Raw genomic sequence first — 23,822 nt, forward strand, 5'->3', positions numbered from 1 at the left:
TTTACAGTTTGGTAACCTAAAATATTTCAGCTGGTTACTCGAATTTGCGTGTTAGGCACAATTTTATGTGGAATAACAGTTGAATTTTAAGTATTTTTCATATTATAAGGCTTATGGGTTCCTTAAATAAAATTGAAGCCCTGTTTCGAGGTTTTTCGAAGACATTTTCTCATAATCATATTGTACCTCCTCTTTCTCGTCACTATTTTCCCCACATGTGTTGTTTAGGGTACAATTATGCGGTCAATAAATAAATACAATATGTATTTTTTCCATTTTTATTACCTAGAGATCACTTTATGCACAACACATAACATCTCCTGTATCAAATTGGATTAGGTACCTATTATATATTAAATTTTACATGTGAGAATCTTTGGTGTCTTAAAATCAATATTTGGAACCATTATAACACATCTTAATTTATTTATTATTCATTTAGTTAACCCCAACATTGCACTGTGATGAGGGCACATGAGGCAGAAATGCATTGAGTATTTAAATGAAAAAATGGTTGCGCTAATAAAAAGAAATTAGGATGTAAATAAAAAAATAGGAGAAATCTATCATTAGAATGGAAAAGTCAAAATCAAAAGCAATTATTCAGAAATTAGGCCTTTATTTACTACACATTTTCATAACAAATTTGAATAAATCATAAAATAACAAATTAAAATAAAATCTCTCAAAAAATGACTAGTAGCATAAAAAAATTTTGGAATCTAGCATGAATTGAACCCACGCCCCTGTCTATCCAGGACAGTGCTCTTAGTACTTACTAGTTGCATTTCGGAACAACCAAGTAGTAAAAAAATATGTACACATATTATTGTTATAATATAGTATTACAACTGTCAACCTCAATTTTGTATTGTTGAGGGTATGTCGAGTTAAGTTTATTTTTTGTGATAAAACAATGTGTTCATTAAATAAACGTCATGTCAATACATTTTAATTATTATTCTTATTTATGCTAAATAGTTTTAGGAAAAACACAGAATTTACCAAATTTGTCATGTAAAACATATTTATGGTTCCATACCCAAGAAACAAAACGAGGCCCTGTATTCCTGATGCTTTTGTAATACCAAATGCCTAAAACCAGAATTTAAAATAAATACTTAAGGGGGCTACCATTCAATAAACATATTTTTATTGCAGTTTTTATATATTATAGATAATGGTACGGAACCTTTCATTTGCGAGTCCAACTCACACTTGGCTGGTTATAATTATTAACAAAACAGCCACATCTAATCTCTGTGCATGATAGCTACATGCATGAGAAATACTGTAAGAAACTATGTTGAACCCAAAACTCTATGGAATGGGAAACATATGAAAATTGTTTCTAACAATTTTTATGATGTATAATATATTTCATGCCATTTGAACAAGGATAAATTTTTACATAATGACACTGGCCATAAATAATATATATAAATAAACTGGCTTTAGCTGTAAATAATATATAAAATAATGCATCAATCGTAAACCAGTTGATACTATAAACCTTTGATCCTCGTGACCTACAATTGGCGATAATTTGATGCTTTATTTATACCTGATTGGCTGCGGACAGGAGGGGAGCCTGATTGAAGGAAGTGCAGAGTCCACACCACATGTTCATCAGGTGACCTTGTAGCTTGTGTGATTATCCTTATAGGTAGACGAAACTAGACTGAGTTTTTGTTTCCTCTCTCTTTCTCATTTTAGCGTTTTCCCGGTTGTTTACGCTGTTCTTTTTGAAAATTCAAATTATTAATATAAAATACCAGAAGCCTCTGTTATTTTCCGGGAATTATAAATAGGAAAATTCAAATGATGATGACGGATATAAGAAAAAAAAAAGTAGTTCATAAAACATTGCAATTAAAATTCATCATATTGATATTACAAATAGCGAAGTTTTTATATTTTTAAGTCATTTTGTTATTTCCTAGTTGATGGACGCCAGTGCAAGGCACATGACCTCACATACCGGGATCATTTGAAATAGCTAAATTACCTGTGTACCAAGTGTCATTTCACCCATGTTTTTTAGTTGATTCTAATATGGTACACAGGTACCTATTTAGCTAAAATAAATTAAACATAAATAATAAATAAAATTAGTTCAATTAGACTAGTTGTTCGCCACAAACTTAGACCATGCGAATAAAATATTTTTTTTTACAAAATTGTGAATTTTTCGAGCGAACTTAAAAATTATATTGCCAGATCTTTGAAACCTTTTAAATTTCATCAAAATCAGACTAACGGTTCGAAAATTATCGCGTTACAAGCATACAAAAAAAATATTTTTGTCCCAAGTTGATTTGTAGACTTCGCTCGCTTTGCTCGCTCGGTCAATAAAATTGAAAATATTTGCCTCATAAATATATTTTTAGCATCCCAAATCTACGTAACATAGAAAAGTCGTACAATCTCAGACTCAGGTCAATTTATCTGTTTTATATCGACGACTTAAATTGGATTCAACTAATTGGCATTGGAACAAAGAAACATTTATCTTATTGTACCAGAGATGAGGTTGAAAGTCCTATGGCTAGAAGTGGCGTGATCCAATATGCACTGCAGGTTGTTACTGATAACTTGTCAATACAAACAGACACACATAAATACTTTATCGTCAGCACATAAGGTACAGACAATGCTTTACGAGGTATGTTTGTTGTCGAGTGACTTTGATAACCTCCCTGTATTGTTCAAGGGTTAAATCGAATTTTCTTCTTAGTTACAAACATCTACGTCACGACATCCTAACATATTTACATATTTAAGTCTATCCGTCTGTATGAACGCGCTAAAAAATACCAGGCTTTCATTAATGGGTAGCGTGATTCCTTAGGAACGTTTGGGTTTATAATTTATTATGTTTTTTAATATTCTAATCTGTAGGAGAAAGAAATTAAGTCGTCCATCCAAAAAAAAATTAGACAATAATAATAATGTAATAAAACGAACAAAGAAAGCAATAAACATATGATTCTATCATACTAAGAAACAAGTCACAAAGAACTATCATTCTTTAATTTTTTTTTCTATATCAAATTTTATTATAGGGTCATTGAACTGATTAATAACCCTTTATCAGATACAATTTATGTTTGCAATGTCAACACTGTACAGAATAGTCGCAGTTTGTAGGCCAATCGTGTCGAATTTTTTTTTTCAGGATTTAATTTTAACTTCGATAAATCAAAATTGTTAAAATCTGTTTTAAGTATTTGAAACGGAACAAAAAGAAATTAATGGCGAGCGAATGACAATAAATCTCGGCTTAACAAACTTGTCCCGACGAATCACGTGTGCAAGACAATCGTTTTGAGGTTCAAGTTAATATTAGCACTAATTTTAGTTATAATAAAAAAGAAATTTCTGAAATTTTGTTGCAACTGGCCCTAATTTAAACGTTAACTTTGATCTAAATAATCTAGCTGGTTTAGGTCGCCCATCGACCAATCGTAGTGTTTTTCAGGAAATACATACTCAAAATACATATATACAAGCTTACAATACAATACTCTTTATTGCACCAAAAGCGAAATTAACAAAAAAAAAAAAGAACCATACAAAAATAAAATAAATGGCACAAAGGCGGACTTATCGCTAAAGCGATCCCTTCCAATCAACCTTGCTTACTACTATAAAACAATATTTTTCCAACATAAGTTATTTACATATATATAAGAACATTGTGATCATATATCTATGGTTATTTATAACATTCGTTATGAATTGACATTGCGGAAATAATTATAATGATTGTTTTGACTAGAATTTATCTATCAAGGGGTCCGGGTCATTATGTACGATAACAATACTTAGAAGTATAGTTCCTATGTCTTCAATGTGGCCGTATTCCTCATCATTCCTGAAGCCGCAACCATGTTGCCGGTGTGACACAAGACGGCGAACGTCGATTGGTTACGACTTTGGACTATAACGTGTAATATTAAAAGAAAGTTAGTCTACTCCCCAAGCCTAGTCACTAAAAGCCTAGTCACTAATATACATCATTCTATACTATTATTATAAACAGGTAAGCGTTTGTGAGTTCGTATGTTTGAGGCGGGTAATCTCCGAAACTACCGAACCGATTTAAAAAATTCTTTTACCATTAGAAAGGTACATTATCCAAGATTGCTAGGCTATATTTTATCTCAAAATGTCCACGGGAGCGAAGCCGCGGGCAACATCTAGTCTACAATATAATGTAAAGAAGATTGTTTTCCCGGAATGAAGAGTACCCAATGTCCTTCTCCGTTCCTGCTTAAAGTTCTTAACTATTTGTATAAGAAATTTCAAGAAGATTGGTTAAGTACATAGAGCGTGAAGAGGTAACAAACAAACTTACTTTCGCATTTACAATATTAGTTATTCTGTGGTACCTCTTAAAGAATAGATACGTAATGTTATATGCATGTTTCCTCATGGGATTAGGTAAGAGACATGAGATTTCCACTTATTTTTTTTTTAAATTAACATAACCACCCTCGTGTGCAAACACATCAATTTCAATCTGCGAGTGAATTGCCGTAAATAACAACATCACAATCTGCCCGTATGCCTATTTCAGGCTGACTAGGGTTGTCAGATAACAAGATTAAGCGTCACAAAGTAGGGATTATAGTTTGGACAGTTTTGGTCGAACCTTTGTCCAATGTTCATCTCTTATAGGACCAATAAACGTTACGAACGAATGAAATATAATATAATTAAATAGAATATTCGATTTTTCCACGTACTTTCCTATGGAATGGTTCATTGGGTTCATATTGTAACGCCACGCATTATGACCTCTTTAGTCATATCGCGTGCGCGCTGGCATGATTTTTATTTCTTTCATTCTAAATTCAAAATTTTAAATGATTGTTCCACTTGATATTTTGAAATCACATTTTGATTCATTCATTACCATAGCGATATCGGCACGTACCACACGTACGCTGTAATAATAAAATATATATATTATAAAATATCTTAAATTATTTATAGACCCTGGAAGGGTAAGTGTTTTAATATGTTTCGGAAAAGTGTTCTAAATTTTACAGTGATTTAGTTGTAGTACTATAGTTTATTTTTTTTTTATTTACAGGTCTGTATTTTATTTATTAATTATATTATTATATAAATGTCTGCCTTTGCCTATTCCTACCCCAACCCTACCTGAGATTACCCTACCACCTAACAATATGATAGACAGAGATCATTTTTTGTCTGTTTTTGATCACATCTGTATGATTACAACATCTATATATCATTCAATGGTCAACCACCTATTTTCTGATTGGTCTATCGGACATTTTTATATTTTCTAGTATTTTTTTAATAACCCGCATAGTTTTATATTTTGCGAATTCTGTGCAGAAGGCCTACCAAGAAATGTACAAATACGTAGTACGTAACTTCCAAAAGCTATCTCTTTTTCCCATATCGTGTCAACAAAGAGAGAACGTGTGGACGCAATTACGTGCTACGTGTTCTGTTTCATGGCAGACCCTCAGATCCAACCGCGTGGCAACCCTATAAGGACTTGTGGTCGGACTTCGGACCCTGTACAAGTATTATCCCATTGGCGTCTGCCCAGTGGTCTGTTTCCGCTCAGCGTACTGTGACCACGCTTGTTTGTAAACCCTCGCATATTTTGGACATTTATCTTGTGAGATCTTTGAATAACGATCTGTTTATTGTAGTGTTTAATGCGTTCTGCATTGATGTAGATAATTTCGAAACACTTGGGTCACGAGTTCAGGGTATTTGATTAAAATTGACTGCCCAAGTAATTTTAATATAACCATTTAAACTACAAAAGGGACGGCATTTATAGAAATAACGTACATACTATCAAAGCTCGGGTCAAATTAAAATCAGCCAATCAGAATTACTAATCAAAATTTAAATAACCCAGATCCTGTTAAAAATATAATTTAAAATCGGAATTTTAAATTAGAACGATGGTCACCCTACAACAACATTGTGGTCATTTTGCAGCACGTTCCGCGCAATGCCTCACGTGTAGGAGTAGATCCGACAGGACTATCCCTGCTCGTCCATCTCACATTTTAAACCTTATTCAATTTCGTATAAGGTTCGTTCTTCAGTAACAATTCTGCAGGATGCAATAGTTATGCTGTAAAAATTGAATTTAAATTGTTTTTATTGAAGCATTATCTTTAAGACAATTTAGGGGTATCATGGCATGTCTCAGTCCTCGAAGTTAGACAAAAATCGAGAGATAGGATTTAGAGGAATAGGTATACCCCTACGAAATTTGTTGTGACTGACTGGTTGGATATGCAATGCAGCTAACATTGCAGTTCTTCAAATACATTTTTCTCGCCTAGATTTAACTTTATCATTGCATGATTTTCTGTGGTGGAGTAAGTTAATTTTTATCTTAGTTTGATTTGAAGGCATGTGTCGTTTGTGGAATGCATTGCCGGCTGAAATTCGCAACGCCCAAACCTTGTCCTCTTTCAGGAGGCAAGTAAAGTCTCATTATATTAGTCTCCTATAATCTATTATATATTTATTCATTGTTCTATAACAACAACATTTACGCTTGTCTGTATGTTTATATATTTCTTCAATATCTTTTTATTTTAATATTTTATGTTAAGTTTACTGCACCCTCTCAGTTTACTTGTGTCTCTTTCCATCCAAAGGTTGGCCGGAAGAAATTGCATTAGCGATAAGTCCGCCTTTGCACTCATTATGTTTGAATATCTTGTTGTAACTTATAACTCTTTGAGAATGGTGCAATAAAGAGTTTATCTATATATCTATCTCTTTTAATAGATGAGTATGATTTTCAGTATCAATCTTGTGAATACCTTTTTATTAAATCAAGAATATTTCATTTATTAGTTTCATGAATAATGCGCAGAAACCGAATGGGTTTGATAAAAGCCAATATTAATTTATCACATTGCTTACTCATATGAATTTATATTAAAATTCTTGTTGTAATATGCACGCACACGTCGTCAATTCATCAGAATTGAAACGCATCATCACATAGCTGACTCAACAGTTTTACCAGCTTTTAGTCACCTGTTTCGTTGTCTGTCTGTAATCAAATCACAGTGGTTATATACGACCTGGTTCCCGATCGAACTGAATTCATGCTTATTTAAATCGTATGGCTGTGCAACATAATTATTCCATAAAGCTGATCTGAATTTGTTTCTGGATATCTTGACGCTAATGAGGGAACCTGAATGAGAATCGACATGACTTGGAGTCACGCCATTTCTGAATCAATTTTTCATTTGGAGTAACTAATGAGATTATACTATTAAAAACTAAAATATTTACAGATAATATAGACTTGTAAGTGGCAGAATTTCTCACTATTTAGTTCTCTTCTGTTTCTCGTAAGTTTTTTAGGACTTCATCAGGACCTCGGTACTTTGCGTCTGTTTTTGTTCTTTAGTTCTTACTCTTTCAAAACATTTACATGTGCTTGTTTACATTATATTTCTTCTTATAAATGACTGACACAGCTAGGTATCCCCGATGCCCAGATTTTTATTTCAACTGGTTAAATTAACATGATAACAGCATCAAACAGTAATTAACCTGTTTTCTTGTCCGTTGGGGTTATTTATATTACCGAGTTCCACGCGGAACCTGTTCTCGACATTTTATGTACTGTACATGCCATCGAAAGTAAAAAGGGCTCTAAGTAGGGACGTGGGAGCCTCCGTATCTAGGGCTACCCTGACTTGAAAAAAAATCCTGGTATTTTGGGGAACTATCTTACACAGTTTGATATTATAGCCCTGTTACTTCCATTGTCAATGACACAAAAAGTAATCACAATGTGACGGCCCAAATTTGCTGACAGACAAATATTTTCTGTAATTAATTATTTGAAATATGGCCAAAATTCTTGCCGGTAACCCTATACATAACCTACCATATGCATTAGGGCGTTGAGTTGCCATAATGATTAGTGTTGTACCTTTCTTCTGTCTGAATAATTACTGGGTAAAACGTAACTCGAAACCAGTTGGTTAGTTACAGAATAAATTATAGTACAACGTTAGGTATTGCCTTAGTTTTCACGTTTTAATACTTCGCTGATTTCTTGATGATATTTTGCTACGCTTTTAGTTTTAATTTCTGTGCATCCATCCCGTACCGAATTAATTATTCTCGTAATCTCTGTAATTATTTCTGAAAACTTTAGCTCATTCTTAGATTATGAGGGCTCATTCTGCCATGTTTAAAAGCCATACGCTTTTATACCGTATTTTCCTACGGCAATTGACTCAATGAAATAGGAAAATGCACCGATACTTGTAAACATGAGTACCCTGTTTGTATGACAAATTTCCTTTCTTATTAATTAATCAGTGAAAAGTCCAAAGTTAATAATCTGTTTCAACACGATAAAGATTGAACTCGAGTCCACAAAGCAACGGTATCGTTTTATTTTTGTTTTGCGAATGACAAGAGCGTGAGACGCGGCCGTGACGCGGCGCACTCTGGACAACATCGGTACAACGTCCAACAGAATATACCAGCTAGCTCGAGACGTCACATCACTAGCTGGAATAACTCGGAGATACAAATTTCGACTCAGTTTCCAAACGCGCGCCGCGTGGACTACACCGTTACATCGCGTGCGTTCAAAAACCGTAACAAAAACATAAAACGTACAGAAATTTTAATTTTTTGATAATTTGTACCAGTGGCTGTGATAGTCTTAGTGATATTTTCATTAGTTTCGCCTTTGTATTTGCTGATTGTCGCCGCATTTGGTCAGTATTGCCTTTATTATTTTGAACCACGTGCATAACACTAATTGGTTTTCTGTGAAGGTAGAAAAAGAATCGTAGAATATTTGGAGCGGATCTGATAGAATTGTCAGAAATACGCGCTGGTATCTTTGTAATATTTTATTCATCGTTGATTTATTTAGGTCTTGGCTTTTTTATTTAGATGACTTCATCTCGCTGTCTAGATTACAATCATGAACATGTATAGTTCGATCGTTAAAACTAATCGAAAAAATGTTCGTATTTTATATGTTTCGTGACTTATATTCTTATTATACAATATTCAACACCTATATAATGCCCCACTATAACCCCCCACAATAACATGTGGTTATATAAACTAGGAATTAACTTGGAGATAATTGCTGACATCAATTAGTTTGTAGCTTTGCTAATTTTTATCAAATGTTGACGATTGAAAGGAATTCAAACATAGCTTATTTGTGTGTTTCGCTGGTTCTTTTAGTGTTATGCACCATTTATTTAGTTATTATTAATTTTATTTAAAGTAATTACTTTCTTTGATAATAATTTATTTAATAGGTACTTGAACTTTCCCTTATTTCGTAATGACGACTGGTAAGATTATGGGTTCATCTTAAACCTTAATTTAGAGAAATTGATCGAGTGCTTCCTCCAAATGTTAGGATAATTAACTATGAATAAAATTGAAAAATATAATGAATAATCGTTAAGCTTTTAAATTTTAATAGACTTGGAATGACCTATTTTAAAGGAATCTCCGACACCTGCCATGTTCGCAAATTATAAGCAGGTGGTAACTTTACTATAGGTACACTAAATGGCACTCGAATGACATTTACCCGCTAAAGGGCGAAACCGATAATATATTTTATGAGTCTAACTCAATAAGGGTGTGGAGTAAACTAGATGACGGTAGACAATCGCAAAAGTCATGTCAAAAGCTTTTAGGCGTCTTAAATAAAATCTGACACTAGTGTTATAGGAATGACACACTCGAATGAAAGTCATCTCTGGAGAGCCCCGCTGTCGACTGCCACGTAAATAAATAATAATACCCTGAACCTGACGTATATTACACTTACTATTGGACATAAAAGGACTGGAAATTGCTAAAACGCCTCTGGTTTACGATTCTATGACGCTTGAGGCATATCCTTGTAATGTTTTCGCGGCCTAAACAAATATTGATCAGGTTAAAGTGCGAATGAATACCTTCAGGGAAACTATTAACACAAATTAACAGTTAACAGAAAAGTAAATACATTTATTGATTCTCGTGAACAAAAAAATCCACTCTAAGTGGATCCTCGTCATCGCAGAAGAAAGAGGGGCCAACACCGCACAATGATTTAACGTTTTTCCCCAAATTAGTGAAACATAAATATCCATTAGGTGATTGCGTCAAGTCGTGTCAGATGTCTTTAAGCTACTTGAATAAAATCTGACACCATTAGACACTCACACATCAGACACATCATCTGACACACTCGAAAAAAAAACGTAATATAGTAAAAAATTAGACCACGAAATTAGCGCCATGTTTCTTACATTAATCTACTGTGTGTTTATGTGCTTAAATCCTCATGATATAACCACTGGACCGACAGCCGGCCCGTGCACGTGATTGACACACTTGCTCAACTGTCCGACCACGTTGAACAGTGATTGTACGTTGCGATTCCCTCTATGGTTGTCTACCGTCCGAAATTAAATTAAAAAAAATTAAGGAGCTGACGACCAACATTAAGTAATGAATAGGCACATAAAGAAGAAAAAGACCGTCCGAAAATTACATGAAGGAACGGTGTTCACAAAAGTAAAAGCACACGCTGTGCCTAACCAAGTTGGTTATATTGTACGTTGCGATTCCATCTAGCGCTGTCAAACGTCCAAAAAATGGAAGGGACCTTAAAAGAATTTAAACTTGAGACATTCGGACTTTGCCCTGACAAAGTCCGCAACGTCGGAGTGGCCGCCGACAGGGGAAGGAACAGTGTTATCATTATCAAAAGATGGCCTGGATCTAAATGTGCAACATCAATTTGAAATCACTCAACTTTGTTTTTGAAGACAAAATAAAACTGTTTTGTTAGGCAAAATGTAATCATGATTGTCATCAATCATGATTACATTTTGCCTTACTATGTTATCGGTGACAAACACAGGTCATGATAAACCATATCAAAAGCTATGTAAGAAATACTAGCACTGACATATGTACGAGTCGACTAAACTTGTATTTTGACAAGAAAGAAGCACTAATCGCACAGAATAAAGACTGAAAACTCATTAAAATGTCTTATCTCCGAGTACGTGTGACCTTAGCTTAATCTATTCATTGTGATAGATACACTGAACTTATGTGACCCTTACAATACCGTTGGTTACAAAACAATGACATGGAAATCACATATGGCTTTGAACTGATTTCTCGGTGATAGTGTATTTTAGAATAGAAGGTTCCATATATCGAATCTATATACATATATGAAAAGGTGTCTCTCATCCATTTAGTTATTCCCATAAAAAATTGTTCAGTAGGGATATGTGAAATATTGGATCATCGTTCTATGCAATTTAGCTCGATGGCAGGATTTGTTTAATTTAATTAAATTTTATATAGACACAATTTATCTAATATAACTGATTCATGCATTTTTAATGCACGAGTTAGTTTTATTTGAAAAATATCGTCTTTCATTCTGACCTTGTGATTCCACCATTGCGACACAATGGTCAGTAAGATTCAAATTTATTTATGGTACAAGAAAACGAACATAATTAAGTAAGTACATCTACAATTATATGACATTGTTTGTTAGCATTATCATTCAAACTATTCTTGTGTTAGATCCGTCTGGCCCAAGTTTGGAGTTATCGGAACCTTGATGTCATGATAAAATCTCATAAATCATCGTAGAAGAAGGCAAAAGTCCAAATATTTATACCACGAACAGATAAACATAAATTTTATACAACCCTAGGGGTTGTTATTTCCGGTTTAAAACGCCAATGACATCTTGACATTTTTGAGACACAGCGACAATGTCAATGCTATTGCTTACATGAATACACTCACTGGACCTAGAGCACTATGCAGTGACGGTCTCTCTTTAGGTTTCATCCAGTCCACGTGGTCAACCATTCTGACGTTGAAATAACTGGAAAATTGGGGCGGACAGCAGTTAATACTAATAAGCATAGCACATTAGCCTATACGTTTCGAGTTTCGCCTAACACGTGTATTCATTATCAGTTTTGTACGTTTCTAGCAGTCAACGTGTTACGAGTATTTTATTATACTGTGGTATTACTTCCATATCCTTAATGTTCTATTACCAGATAACCCAAAGATAATCTTTTGAGATAGCTCATTCAACAGGGCAAGGGCCTAAACTCAAAGAATACCTTATTAACCCCCAAGTATTTATGGACACCGTTGATAGCTATCAAACGAATAAGTGTCGGATAAACAGCGACCGCAGATAAACAAAGGTTATCAGAGCAGAGTTGGGTGTCCCTGATAGCCTTCGACCTCAGTGACAGCGGATGTTACCAATTAAAATGTTTTTACTGAAAGACTGCTTCGAATTTACTAGAAACTCGGCTGAAGACAAGTTTAGGTTTTTATCTAGTCAACAGAGCTTCAACCTACTCAAATTTTTTACCATGTCATGAAGATTAATGCAAACCGTGAATGCACTCAGACGAGAGGTAGATTGTGATATTTTGCAGTGACTGAAGTATAACCGCTAAAGTAAGTGTGTACGATATAAGCTGGGTTGTCACAAGTTTCGTGTCAGAATAATGAAAAGTAATAACAGCCCTGAACCAACCTAATAGTTTGAAGAAACTCCTCTCTGGTTATTTGCTAATGGATCGAAACTTTGGACAAAACATATTTTACTACTTCCATTAATATTAAATTTCCTTCGCCTTCCCGTTACCTCCCTTTTGAATAACTAAGTATATGTATAGTCTTCTAGAGTGTATTATTGTTGTTTTGTGTTCTTCCAAATGTGTAATTTTTGCAAATCGTTATATCTATCTTTATCTTGACAATGGATTTCTTGTGCTATTGTCATTGGAGGCCACGTCATTTTTTCACATCAGGTGATCGTCTCGCCACATACCGGTAGTACAGTCAACACCACGTCGACAACACAAATTTATCACTATTATCATAGCGTGCGTAGACGTGTGTGCAGGGCCACTGGACGTGTTCACTACAGGTTCATGTGACGTAACGCCATAGACTTGTTGCTGTATAGACACGTCAATTATATTTTAAGGCTATGTATAGGCTTCCTTTCAAACGGCCGAAGAGTCATTGTCTGATGCTAACAACGTCATCGATGAACTAAAAAATCACTAGAAATATTCATATGACGTAGACGTATCCCGTAACAGTAGTAGAGGTTAATTACAATACAGACAATGTACTCATAAATATTTTTTTTTTCGGTCATTTTAGATTGATGATCTATTTTTATTTACTTGATAAATAGCATCCACACGCAGATATATGGGTTTACGCCCGATATGGGTTTTGCGGCTGACTCTTTGAGAAGAAATTGGGAAAATTCTAGGCGTTAACCCAAACTATGTTGACATGCAAAGATTTGTTATCTGTGAATTATTATAGTCAGTGTCCAATTAATTAATGACACAATACTCAATCAGCGTCGAAGACCTTGACTTGCTGGAAGGTCGTCTGCGAAACTCGATCCACGTGTCTATCCTGCCTATAACTTAATTTATTCGTCTTGTGTAGGAGTATCCTTAACCATGGACAAGGTCTAACAGGGCAGGATCAATTAGAATAAATACCTTTACCTCTACAGGAGCTACGGCTACAGGAGCACGGAAATATTGTATTTAGAACACCTACAGGACTACATTAGACTTATAAGTTAGGATTATAAATTTCTGCTCAATAAGTAATAGTTTTTTCACTGATCGCAACATTTTGCGAGCAGGGACTGAAAGTTTAATAAACATTTTAGCACTGAAAAAAGAACTCTGTATATTTAAGAATTAGACAAATTTAAAACTTCTTTATTTGAATTTAAACTTTGCAACAAAAGAAAAACTGAGAAAAAAATTTTGGTGTCCGACCGACAAAGCGGTCAGCTTATTTGATACAAATACACGTGATGTCTGTGACTAATAAAGTTGTATTTTGTGGATTTTATTTTTATCACATTTTAATGGTTTCTTTAATTATTATTTTTTGTTCAATATCATATGGGTCACACAAAAACAAAGTTTCATGTATTTTTTTTCTAAGTATACATTCAATTAGGGAATCACACACGAATAAAGTTTGTTTGTGCTTAAAATGTCACAGGCAAAGGTCTTCTTTACGTTATGAGTGCTCAGTGGTATTTATTAAAACTAGTTGGAATGTATAGCTTGTGTGTTTGCTAACACTCTAACCACGAAGAACATGATTCACACAACGCGCGGGTTTATTGACCTAACCTAACGTGGTTAAGCCAGCGCCGGATATAATAATGTAAATTATTTTGTCACAGTCGTAAGTCTTTCTTACCTGTGATACGAGTTAATAATTTATAATTTGCCAAAAAATCTATGCGATATTGTTATCGAAAAAAAACTTAAGACTGCGCTATTAATCTCATGCTCTTTATTTTGCATGAAATTCATGCTATTGTAAGCATGATAATACATCGTTTTAGTATTTTCCTCTTTGGCAAAACAATTTATGCCCAGTTTGTGCTGAATCGTAAACCCATCTGTATTATACTTAAGGTATGGTATAATGATCTTGACCTTGTATATTGAGGTGTTGTTAAACACGGGTTCCCTTACAGATCTGGTAACATTGGACTTTTATCGGAGGCCAAGGCTCACTTTGGACATTTGTGTAACAAGTTTTACCACTGTGGGTCCGAACGAAGTGAGTCGCTGCGGCATAATAGTTATTTTTTATTCCATGTATCCTAGGATTTTATATTGGATTTTGTTGTATAACTTAAAATGGTAACAACAGGAGGTCTTCATGCCATAAGACGCTCTCTGCCAGTCATTATTTTGAACCAAACGCAATTTTATCTCCATAATAGAATTTAACCCAATTTTCGATCTGTGTTTACTGAACGACCATACCTACCCAATGCACTTATTGGAAACCTAACCAAACAGTTTTCAGTCCAAAGTCGAAGTGCATTGTTTGGCATCATCCTCCCGAGCTGCCATTGTGTTACTGCTTCAAGGAATGCGTTACATCGCAACCTGCCCGATCACATTCAGTGCAAAGTCCATTTTGATTCACGATTAGCCCTTTGTGTCGTCCAGTGTAACCTTAGATTGCAGCTAGCAGCTGGACAGCGTGATTAGTCTAGATTAGTTTTAACATTTGTACTATTATTTGTATTTGTTGTGTGTATTTGTTTTGTGTTTTAACAGTTGTAGGGATTTTTTTAAATAATCTTATAAAAATAATAACAGATGTGAATTACATGAAATTATGACAGATGTGTCCATTGTGTCAATTACATAAATATATTCTATTTTGCTTCGATTTTTTACTCTAGCTTCATTTGTAACAATATAATTAATTGCTATATTGTAATTGATGTAACTATTTTTGCCCGTAGGCAATAGGACTACAGGTGAAAATAGTTATAGTAGCACAGTGGCATTTGTGATAACGTTTTGGCTACTGAGTGTGAGTGAGCTATTTAAACTACATCATAATTAAAGTTTTACCAAAACAGAGCACTATTGGATCAACTATTCGATTTTAATAATCTCATCAAATGATAATACTCTCATAGAAAGAAAGACTAAATTTGCAAAACTATCACTGCTGCAGAAAGCAGTCATAAGAAACTCATTACAGGTGTCGATGACATTAAGTTTTTCTCGAAGTTTCTTGCCTATATTGTTGGTGTTTTGTCATATGCCACTGCGCAGGCGCAGCTGCCTCGTTCGAATGTTACTATTCGTTGCATGATATCGCGTGATGCGTCGTTCCGGTCACGCGATGTATTCATAAAGCGACATAGACATAAGCCCTATATTTGTTTGTTTTACTTTCTCGTATAAGATATATGCTATATTTTATCATAGGTCTTTAAAGAAAATAAAAACAGCATTTATCGATGAATGAGTCAACAAATCGGTATCTCCATTCCGATCAAAATGTTATGTCATAATATTTAGGTACATTTAGGTACATGTTTCAAGCGTCTCTTTCTTTACAGATAGTTTTAGCACTTATTCTATTTGTTTTTTATAGACTTCGTTAAATTCATGCAGTCTCCGATATCATAATAAAATTCGGTCTTGACCCTACTGGTATTGGTTTTCGAGGTTTCAGGTCTCCACAAATATAGGTGTAAATTAATTGTAATTTTGTTTTTATTCACAAATTATTATTTATTCCAAATAATTACATTAACACGAACATATGAGTGTTCTACAAATACCTGAATAACTTTGATATGCAAGTACGAAATTTATGTATCCGCTATGACTCGACCAACGAGGCAATTAGGCTCAAAACTATATATATACTTTACTTTTTTAAGGACAATTGAGTTAGTTTTGTTTCCAACCTTTGATTGACTTCACCGTGGTACCCGCGTTGCGTGCCAGGCGAGTGATCGACGTATGTATGTACTACGACCGTGACTATCATGTTCAAGCTGTATAATCTAGTCCAATTAAGTTGATATAGAACTTTAAAGTCATGTTAATACACGACTGCGAAGGTTGACGGCAGATCAAAGTCTTCTAAAAATAATTCACATTGAATTAGGGTTAGTACTGTTTAATACATTTTCATTTGGGCAAATACAGTACATATGCAAACTACAGTAAATGTACATTAATTGACAATAAAATTGTGTTGAATTTTTGGTCCAGCCAGTGGATTAATGTGTAATCAATATTTTGCTAAAGTTTCTAGAATGTGTACGACGTCCTTTTTTGTGCCACCACAACAACTATATTTACAAATTGGTCACTTAGATATAATGTTGACATCATTAGTGCCAAACTTTATTTCAAACCTAAAAAATAAAATACTTTGGTTTCTCGGTTCGTCTCTCACGTTAATTTCCGTTGGTGTGCAGCAACGCAGTAAGGTGATATCAGTGAGCCCAGTGCGCCATTCAACACGACACACGTGTCCGCGCACCGTCTCCGCTCGAGAACTAAGCACTTGACCTTTGCACTTTCCGTGTCGGCGCAAACCTCTAACCAAATACAAATTTGCCACTTCCTTGTTTATTTTAAACGGCGCGTGTTCTCCAAGTTTCGCCTTTTCGAAACCTTTAAAAAAAGGGAATTGTTCTAAATGTGGAATGAATCACGCAACTGACCTCAGTTAACAAAACGTGACGTTTATCATTGTTTAGCTTTCAAAATTAACATTAACCTGTATGACGCCGTTTCTTTTCAAGGAACGAACTTCACTACAATAATTTTGCTAGGAAAAGCCCTGATGACGGCCAAGCTGATGTCTGCAAAACGCTGAGATGACGTAATGGTCGTCTAGCGTTATAGACAGAACAGTCAAAAGGGTCTAATTTGCGAATTATTCAACACTTCAACCCACCTAGTGCCCGCTATTACAATAGAGGGTAATTTAATTACATGCGGATTGTGCGCCGCGCCTGGTGTGTTTATCAGCATATAGGTATATTGCATTCATTGCAAAATCAACCTTATTCTTGTGGCATAGTGGATCTTGCAGGACTTTACATGTTGTTGACTGTACGTGTAGTTAGATAAATGCTTGTTTGTCCCTTAGGACAATGGAAGATTTAAAAATTACAGACTTCCTAAAGTGCGAATAATTCTTTAAAATTATTGAACATGCTCACTTCATTTTGAGACTCATTTCTGAGGGATTCAATTATTTCTGAGGGATTCAGTTAATTTTCAATATAACATCTATTTTTTTCTTTTTAGCCTGTCACTACAAGCACTGTGTGATTTATAATATACAAGGAAATTGCAATTTATCGCATTGCATTTTTTTTTATGGCAAGTATAATAGAGAGCGAGTTCGGAGTAATTTAATTCTACTATGATGTCACAAACTGTTTTTTTATTAATGTTTAGAATATCTTAGTGGTTTATTATATCCGCGCCAATTTGCAAAAGCGTAGTAGTATTTAGTTTCGCCTACTCAAGGCCTACTTTCTGCCGTCTTATAATAATGCACAAGTGTGCTAAAAATAATTCGAGGGGGCTCGCCTCAGGCGTGGCGCTACTGGCGCTTCGTACGCGTGCTTCTTGAAACTTGAAACGAGTTCGAATAACTCGCGTCAAAAAAATGGGGGTTTAGGTACATCGCGCAAAAACGATTATGCCCAGTTTGCGTGCGGGCTCTCTGCATATAAATATTCCTTCGCACATAATAATGGAAGGATTCTGTAGGTATTCTTACAGTGAAACAACGTTGTCAATAAACTCCTCCTACTGTATTGTAACAAACGGGAAAAAAAGGAAAGCGACGACGCTCTACGTCTGACAAAGTAATAAACGCTCAGATCAAAAAACCACTCGTATGTTCCGAGCGCACATTGGGGAAAAATTATCATTTTTCTATAAACAGATATTCCATTATGATTTTTCCATAAAGACTGCAATCTGCATATATTTAAATAAGATACAGTCTATTGCAGTGCATAACAAGTTTTATACGACGATAACAGAATGGTAATAGCGATGCAATTATCTTATACAGATGATGTGCCGCTGACCGTACACGACAACATTAAAACTTTTGCACTTATCAATTATACCTAACTGAGATGTGATTTGTGCGTATTTCTTGAAATTTTCAAAATGTTTATAGGTATTTTGTTTCGACTCTTTTATAATTTAATTTAATATGTTTACTAAATAAAAGCATACGAATAAAAAATCTCAGTTCAGTTATCTCAACGTCCACACATCCGTTTTACGATTAAACACGAAAATATCATTCACTCTTATCATCATACAATTCTAGAAATATACTTTTTTATCACGAATTAACGAATGTTTAGATATTACTTACTGATTGTTTGATTTACATGATTTTCACACGGATTCGATCGTTGAGGATGTTGACATTTAAAGTGATCAAATCAATCTGTAAAAATCTTGTTAGTTATTTTCACGTGAGAGGTGCTTTGTAGATTATTGATATTTGATAGCTTTTACTGTATACAGAAGCGATGGTGATCCAATGGTTGGGACGCCCGCCTGTAAACCGAAAGATCTCATCCCAGGTTCGAATCTTGCTCGTGCCACATGAGTTTGTATAAAATCTGATCTCATTGTAGTTAGACCACAGAACAACAACAAACACCGTGAATAAACCTGCACTCTAGTTGATGATTTATCAACTAATGAAATGGCGAAGGCAATGGCGGATCACTCCAAAAATATTTCTCAGGATGTCTTCATTTTACGTCATGGCCACGACCCTCGGCCATGAGCAATACGATTATTATAAGAAGAATGCATTAAACAATACCAAGAATAATGATATGACAATTTTTCAGCACATAATATCAGATAAAGATTTATTACATTATAATCATTTATCCATTCTGGGCGTTTGCTAGCATTGTAGCAATTTTGCTTCGTAGCTTGTCAACTTGGTGAATCATATTCGTGAAGACCAATACGCCACCAATACAGCATTATCTGTGGCGTCATACAGATCCTTCAGCATACAGGTGGTAGGATACGCGAGACAGCACGACAGTGTGTGCAATGCAAGTTTGCTCTCGTGACTTAAAATTGACCAAACTTATTTTTTGTTCCAGGTTAAAAGGACACAGAAATGTTTATAGACGAAAATGAGACGTGAGTACAAATTATTAATATTTATTAATAATTTATATATTTCAATAACACCCAAACGCCGAAACAGTTTGAACCCTATCCGAAGTAAAATTTGATTTATGTTTTTATTTTCGATTGAAGTTAATTAACTTTGAAGAGAAACTGAGTTGGAGGAAACGGTCATTGATTTTCCTGTATACGACCTTTAGCTTATAATTTTGCACATAACGGCAAAGGACAGAGTTATTTCAATGCCATTGTGTCATATACATAATATACTCAATTTATGATATATTTAAAGATTATAACTTTCAAAGTCTCATGTATTAATCGCGCAGAATATTCTTGTTTTACAGGCTCGTAGCATTAGTTTTAGTTTTACATTGAATTGCACTTATCATATATTTAATGATATTGATAAACCTTAAGCCTAAAATAAATCTACTCTACCTACTTGTGACTTATATGTATATTTTAATTGATAATAAAAAATAATATAATTGGACGTATATGTAAACATGGCGAGAGGTCAATCTTGCGAATTAAAAAAAAACTTGTTCCTATTTCAAATTGCGGAAAAGAAATCTGTGAATGTGTAAATATGCTAACGTCAATGTCGTGGTCGATGGCCATCTCTTGTTTTGTAATTCGTTATTTAAATTTTCCGTTCGGAAAATAAATCATAATTAAAACATGCAAAGACAGTGTGCGTTGTGCGACTTTGCTATTTACATCGCACCATCGAGTCGATTCGCAGTGAGATGCAGCTAACCAATCACAGTCGTTGCGTCACAATGGCATACTGTGATTGGTCAGCTGCGTCACACTGCGTACATATACAATAGCAAATTCGCACAACGCACATTGGTCAAAAGTAAGAGTTACATAACATTAGTAAAAACTACTATATGTTTACATTATGTAATTGAAACTTCATATCCGCACGGCTACTATACTTGACTCATGTTTGTATTAATCGATGTATCCTTATGTATATCTTATCTGAGTTGTGTAAAGCAAATCCCTTTAATAGATATATCTGATAACAGTAATCAGTTGGTACCAATGATATATTTATTAATTGTTCAAATACGAACCATTCAGTTGACCGATACCGTCAAGGAGTGTCGTGTGTGTTAGTTGAAAGTTCAATTATGGGTGGAAACAAGTAAGTGGAATTTGTAGGATCTTAACTAATATTATAAATGCGAAAGTAAGTTTGTTTGTTAACTCTTCACGATCCAACCACTCAACCAATCTTCTTGAATATTTTTATACATATAGTTAAAGAGTACAGAGAAGGATATATTTTTAATTACGAGAAAAGTACATTTCATTTACAGGAAATTCACACGGCCGAAGCCGTGGGTAAAAGCTGGTTTATTAATAAGAGATCCGACGATATCCTCAAATTCGCAAGAATACTTGAAATGTAATGTATAACAGATCTTATAATAGGTCTAATGGACCGATATTCAGCAGCGGAGATCCTAGTCACCATACTTGTATATCAGAAAATCTTTTTTCTCAAATGATGTAAACTTGTGGTTAGTCAGTCTAGCCACAATTTTTTCTTAGTGGTAGTTCGTATTGCTAAAACCATTTCTTGGCAACTTAAATTTCCATTTAATTTTTTTTTTCCTTATTCTTACTAATGGTTCGTTCAACTTTACTGAAATTCTATGAATCAATAAAAGAATTCAACAGAATTATGCGATCTAGGAAAAATAACTAAAAATTAAATGATATCCAAATTTAATCGGGTTATCATAATATGAGTGATTAGTGCGATTAACCTGTGGCCGGATTGTGGTATAACGATGATGTGACTATTGTCTGATAATGTAGTAAATGTGGAATGGAAAATAATGTGCGCCAATTATTTCGAATTCACGAGAAGCGCGCGCGCTCCATTATAATGTAGTAACATTGACACTGACACAATTATGCGTCTGGCCATAGATAGCGTGCAACGGAACGTCCGGTATTCTAGGACGAGATTTATAAAAATAGATATTCCACAAACGCAGGTCTATGGTAGTGAAAATGAAAGCTGTAGTATACTAATTTAGACCATTTCAAAACGTATTAATAAAAATCCATGTCACATGTTATTTTATGCCTTTATGAATCGAAGGTCTTCATGAATCGTATATTTATTTGAAAAGCAATTTGTTACTTTTATTTTAATAGATCTGTTAGTACGAATCGAGTCTGACCTTATAATGTAGTCAAGGATGATTAATGTGTGCCAGCCAATGATCTGACCAAGGATACTGACGACCTTGTGAGGTGGAGACGAAAAAGTAGGAATCCGGACCCTGGGCTCCGACGCTCAACATTTGAGGAAAAACCGGGAAAACGCTCAAATGAGAGAAAGAGAAAGATAATGACATTACACGGTGTTTTCAATCCCTGTTTCCCATTAGTTATCAATGTCGATGGTGCAGTATCAATATCCAATATGCAGACACATCACAAATTCATTTCAGTATTCATCAAAGGTAATGAAGTTCCGTACACGTTTAGTTGAAACCAGATTAATTCTATTTCGGTCGAGCTGTGTATGCAGACGACAAATGAGACCTATTTTTATAAGTGCCACGTCTCAAGTCCTGTGTGAAATCTATTTTGTTTAGTACTGTCCTGATTCACGTATTTTCATGTATTTTGAACTATTTCGCTTTGTAATTTTATGCATTTTCTGGTTCTAAAAAAGGTTTCTAAATCTTAATAATACTTATTTCAACATGTGATGTTGTTTGACGCCCAATTCTTATCCCAAAACTTACACAGGATTGGATCAGTATCCTCATCATTAACAAATACTCGTAATGTTGCGTTTGGAGAATACGAACGTATTTAAAAGTTCATAATTTTTGTTTATTTTGATTTTTAAACCGTTGCACTTGAACAAGTCGGCGCCGGCGCATCCTGACCGAGTGGGTACTAACAGTGCTGCATTACCAGCCGCTTTCACTACTAGTCCCAATTCGCAATGCATCTAAGAATGCAACCAATGCAGTCTTCCCACTCGAATGCGTTCGAACGATTGTATAATACGTCCATAGTAAAGAGTACTACTATTACTACTCTAGATGGCAGCACTCGTAAAAGTCATGTCAAATTTCTTTGATAAAATCTGACACCAGCTTATACTACACGCATTGGGCCCACCATATGGGAAGTGGTTACTGCAGACGTGGAATATGAACGTGTTCTTACTATTAAATAAGGATACAAGAGTTCGCATTCCATTAGTATGTTGATGTGTAGCGTATTTTACACCAAAAGTTATGAATAGGATAGTCTAAAGACAGACGTGGAAAGAGTTCGTTGTTAGAGAAAGCATTGTAATATTTTATTAGCAGATTTTTGGAAGCCATTGTATGATAATTTCGGGTGAACGTTCAGAGTTGGGAATGGAATTATGTAACCGTGTCATGAATCATTGGTGTCGTCAACCCAACGTTGACATTGATTTAAAAAGAACATTGTCATCGGAGATCTATCATTCTATGAACTTTAAGAATCACGGCCATTTTAATTTAAAAAAAGAGTTTTACACTTAGAACAGACTTTATATGCTCTCCTATTTATTCGCCATTCAACTGTAACCCCTGCGAAAATTCTAGAAAAGAATTCACTCAAGAAACCACAACCTTGGTGTTGATGATGAATAGATTAAACAAAGGCTTTTTGAATGCTGTTTTCACGCTTCTCCGACAGGATATACTTATGCGCTATTAACAAAATTAACGACACATTCAAAAGCAACTAATCAAGTATCAAGAGTATTGTTTCGATGTCTTTTTATCTTTTATTATTTAATGTGTAACGCTACAGAAATATGAAGAGCAAAGTCCACTATCCAAGGCGATCGCTCAAGGCCCGCCGCAGTACAAAAACAGTACGTTATCAATTATGTAGGAAGTCCAAACTGTGTCAGTGTGTTTTTCTGGTATCGCACCACATACTGCACGCATGCAAATTTGAAAAGAGAATTTTATTGCCTAGACTAGGCTATTATAAATAGATACCTAGCGCTAACAACGATGTTACAAGGAACGAGTTACAACGTTTCAACGAATTTTTTTCGAGATAAGCGACACCGCCTTTAGCTCACTTCTAACGTTGGTAAAATATTCTTTATTAACCAAACATATAGGTCCGATCTCTGTGTTCAGTCATTCAAGATATTTGTCGATGGAATGTCAACATCATCAT

The 23,822-nt window shown here is 34.6% G+C and overlaps 1 protein-coding gene across 3 annotated transcripts in view; it reads left to right on the plus strand.

Moving 5' to 3' along the window:
- The window catches only part of Acsl (Acyl-CoA synthetase long-chain), a 43,623-nt gene that overhangs the window by 185 nt on the left and 19,616 nt on the right, over positions 1–23,822 (plus strand). The window contains exons 1-2 of one of the 3 annotated variants that reach the window (XM_053764371.2): positions 8,583–8,774; positions 19,577–19,616. In XM_053764371.2, the coding sequence (XP_053620346.1) occupies positions 19,594–19,616 (23 nt within the window). In that variant the 5' untranslated portion in view covers positions 8,583–8,774; positions 19,577–19,593. Of the gene's footprint in view, positions 1–8,582; positions 8,775–19,576; positions 19,617–20,643; positions 20,764–23,822 lie in introns of those variants that run through there. The other 2 variants (XM_053764452.1, XM_053764524.1) reach the window with 2 other exon arrangements.

The sequence above is a fragment of the Plodia interpunctella genome, chromosome 1, assembly GCF_027563975.2.
Source record: "Plodia interpunctella isolate USDA-ARS_2022_Savannah chromosome 1, ilPloInte3.2, whole genome shotgun sequence".
Classification (NCBI taxonomy): domain Eukaryota; kingdom Metazoa; phylum Arthropoda; class Insecta; order Lepidoptera; family Pyralidae; genus Plodia; species Plodia interpunctella.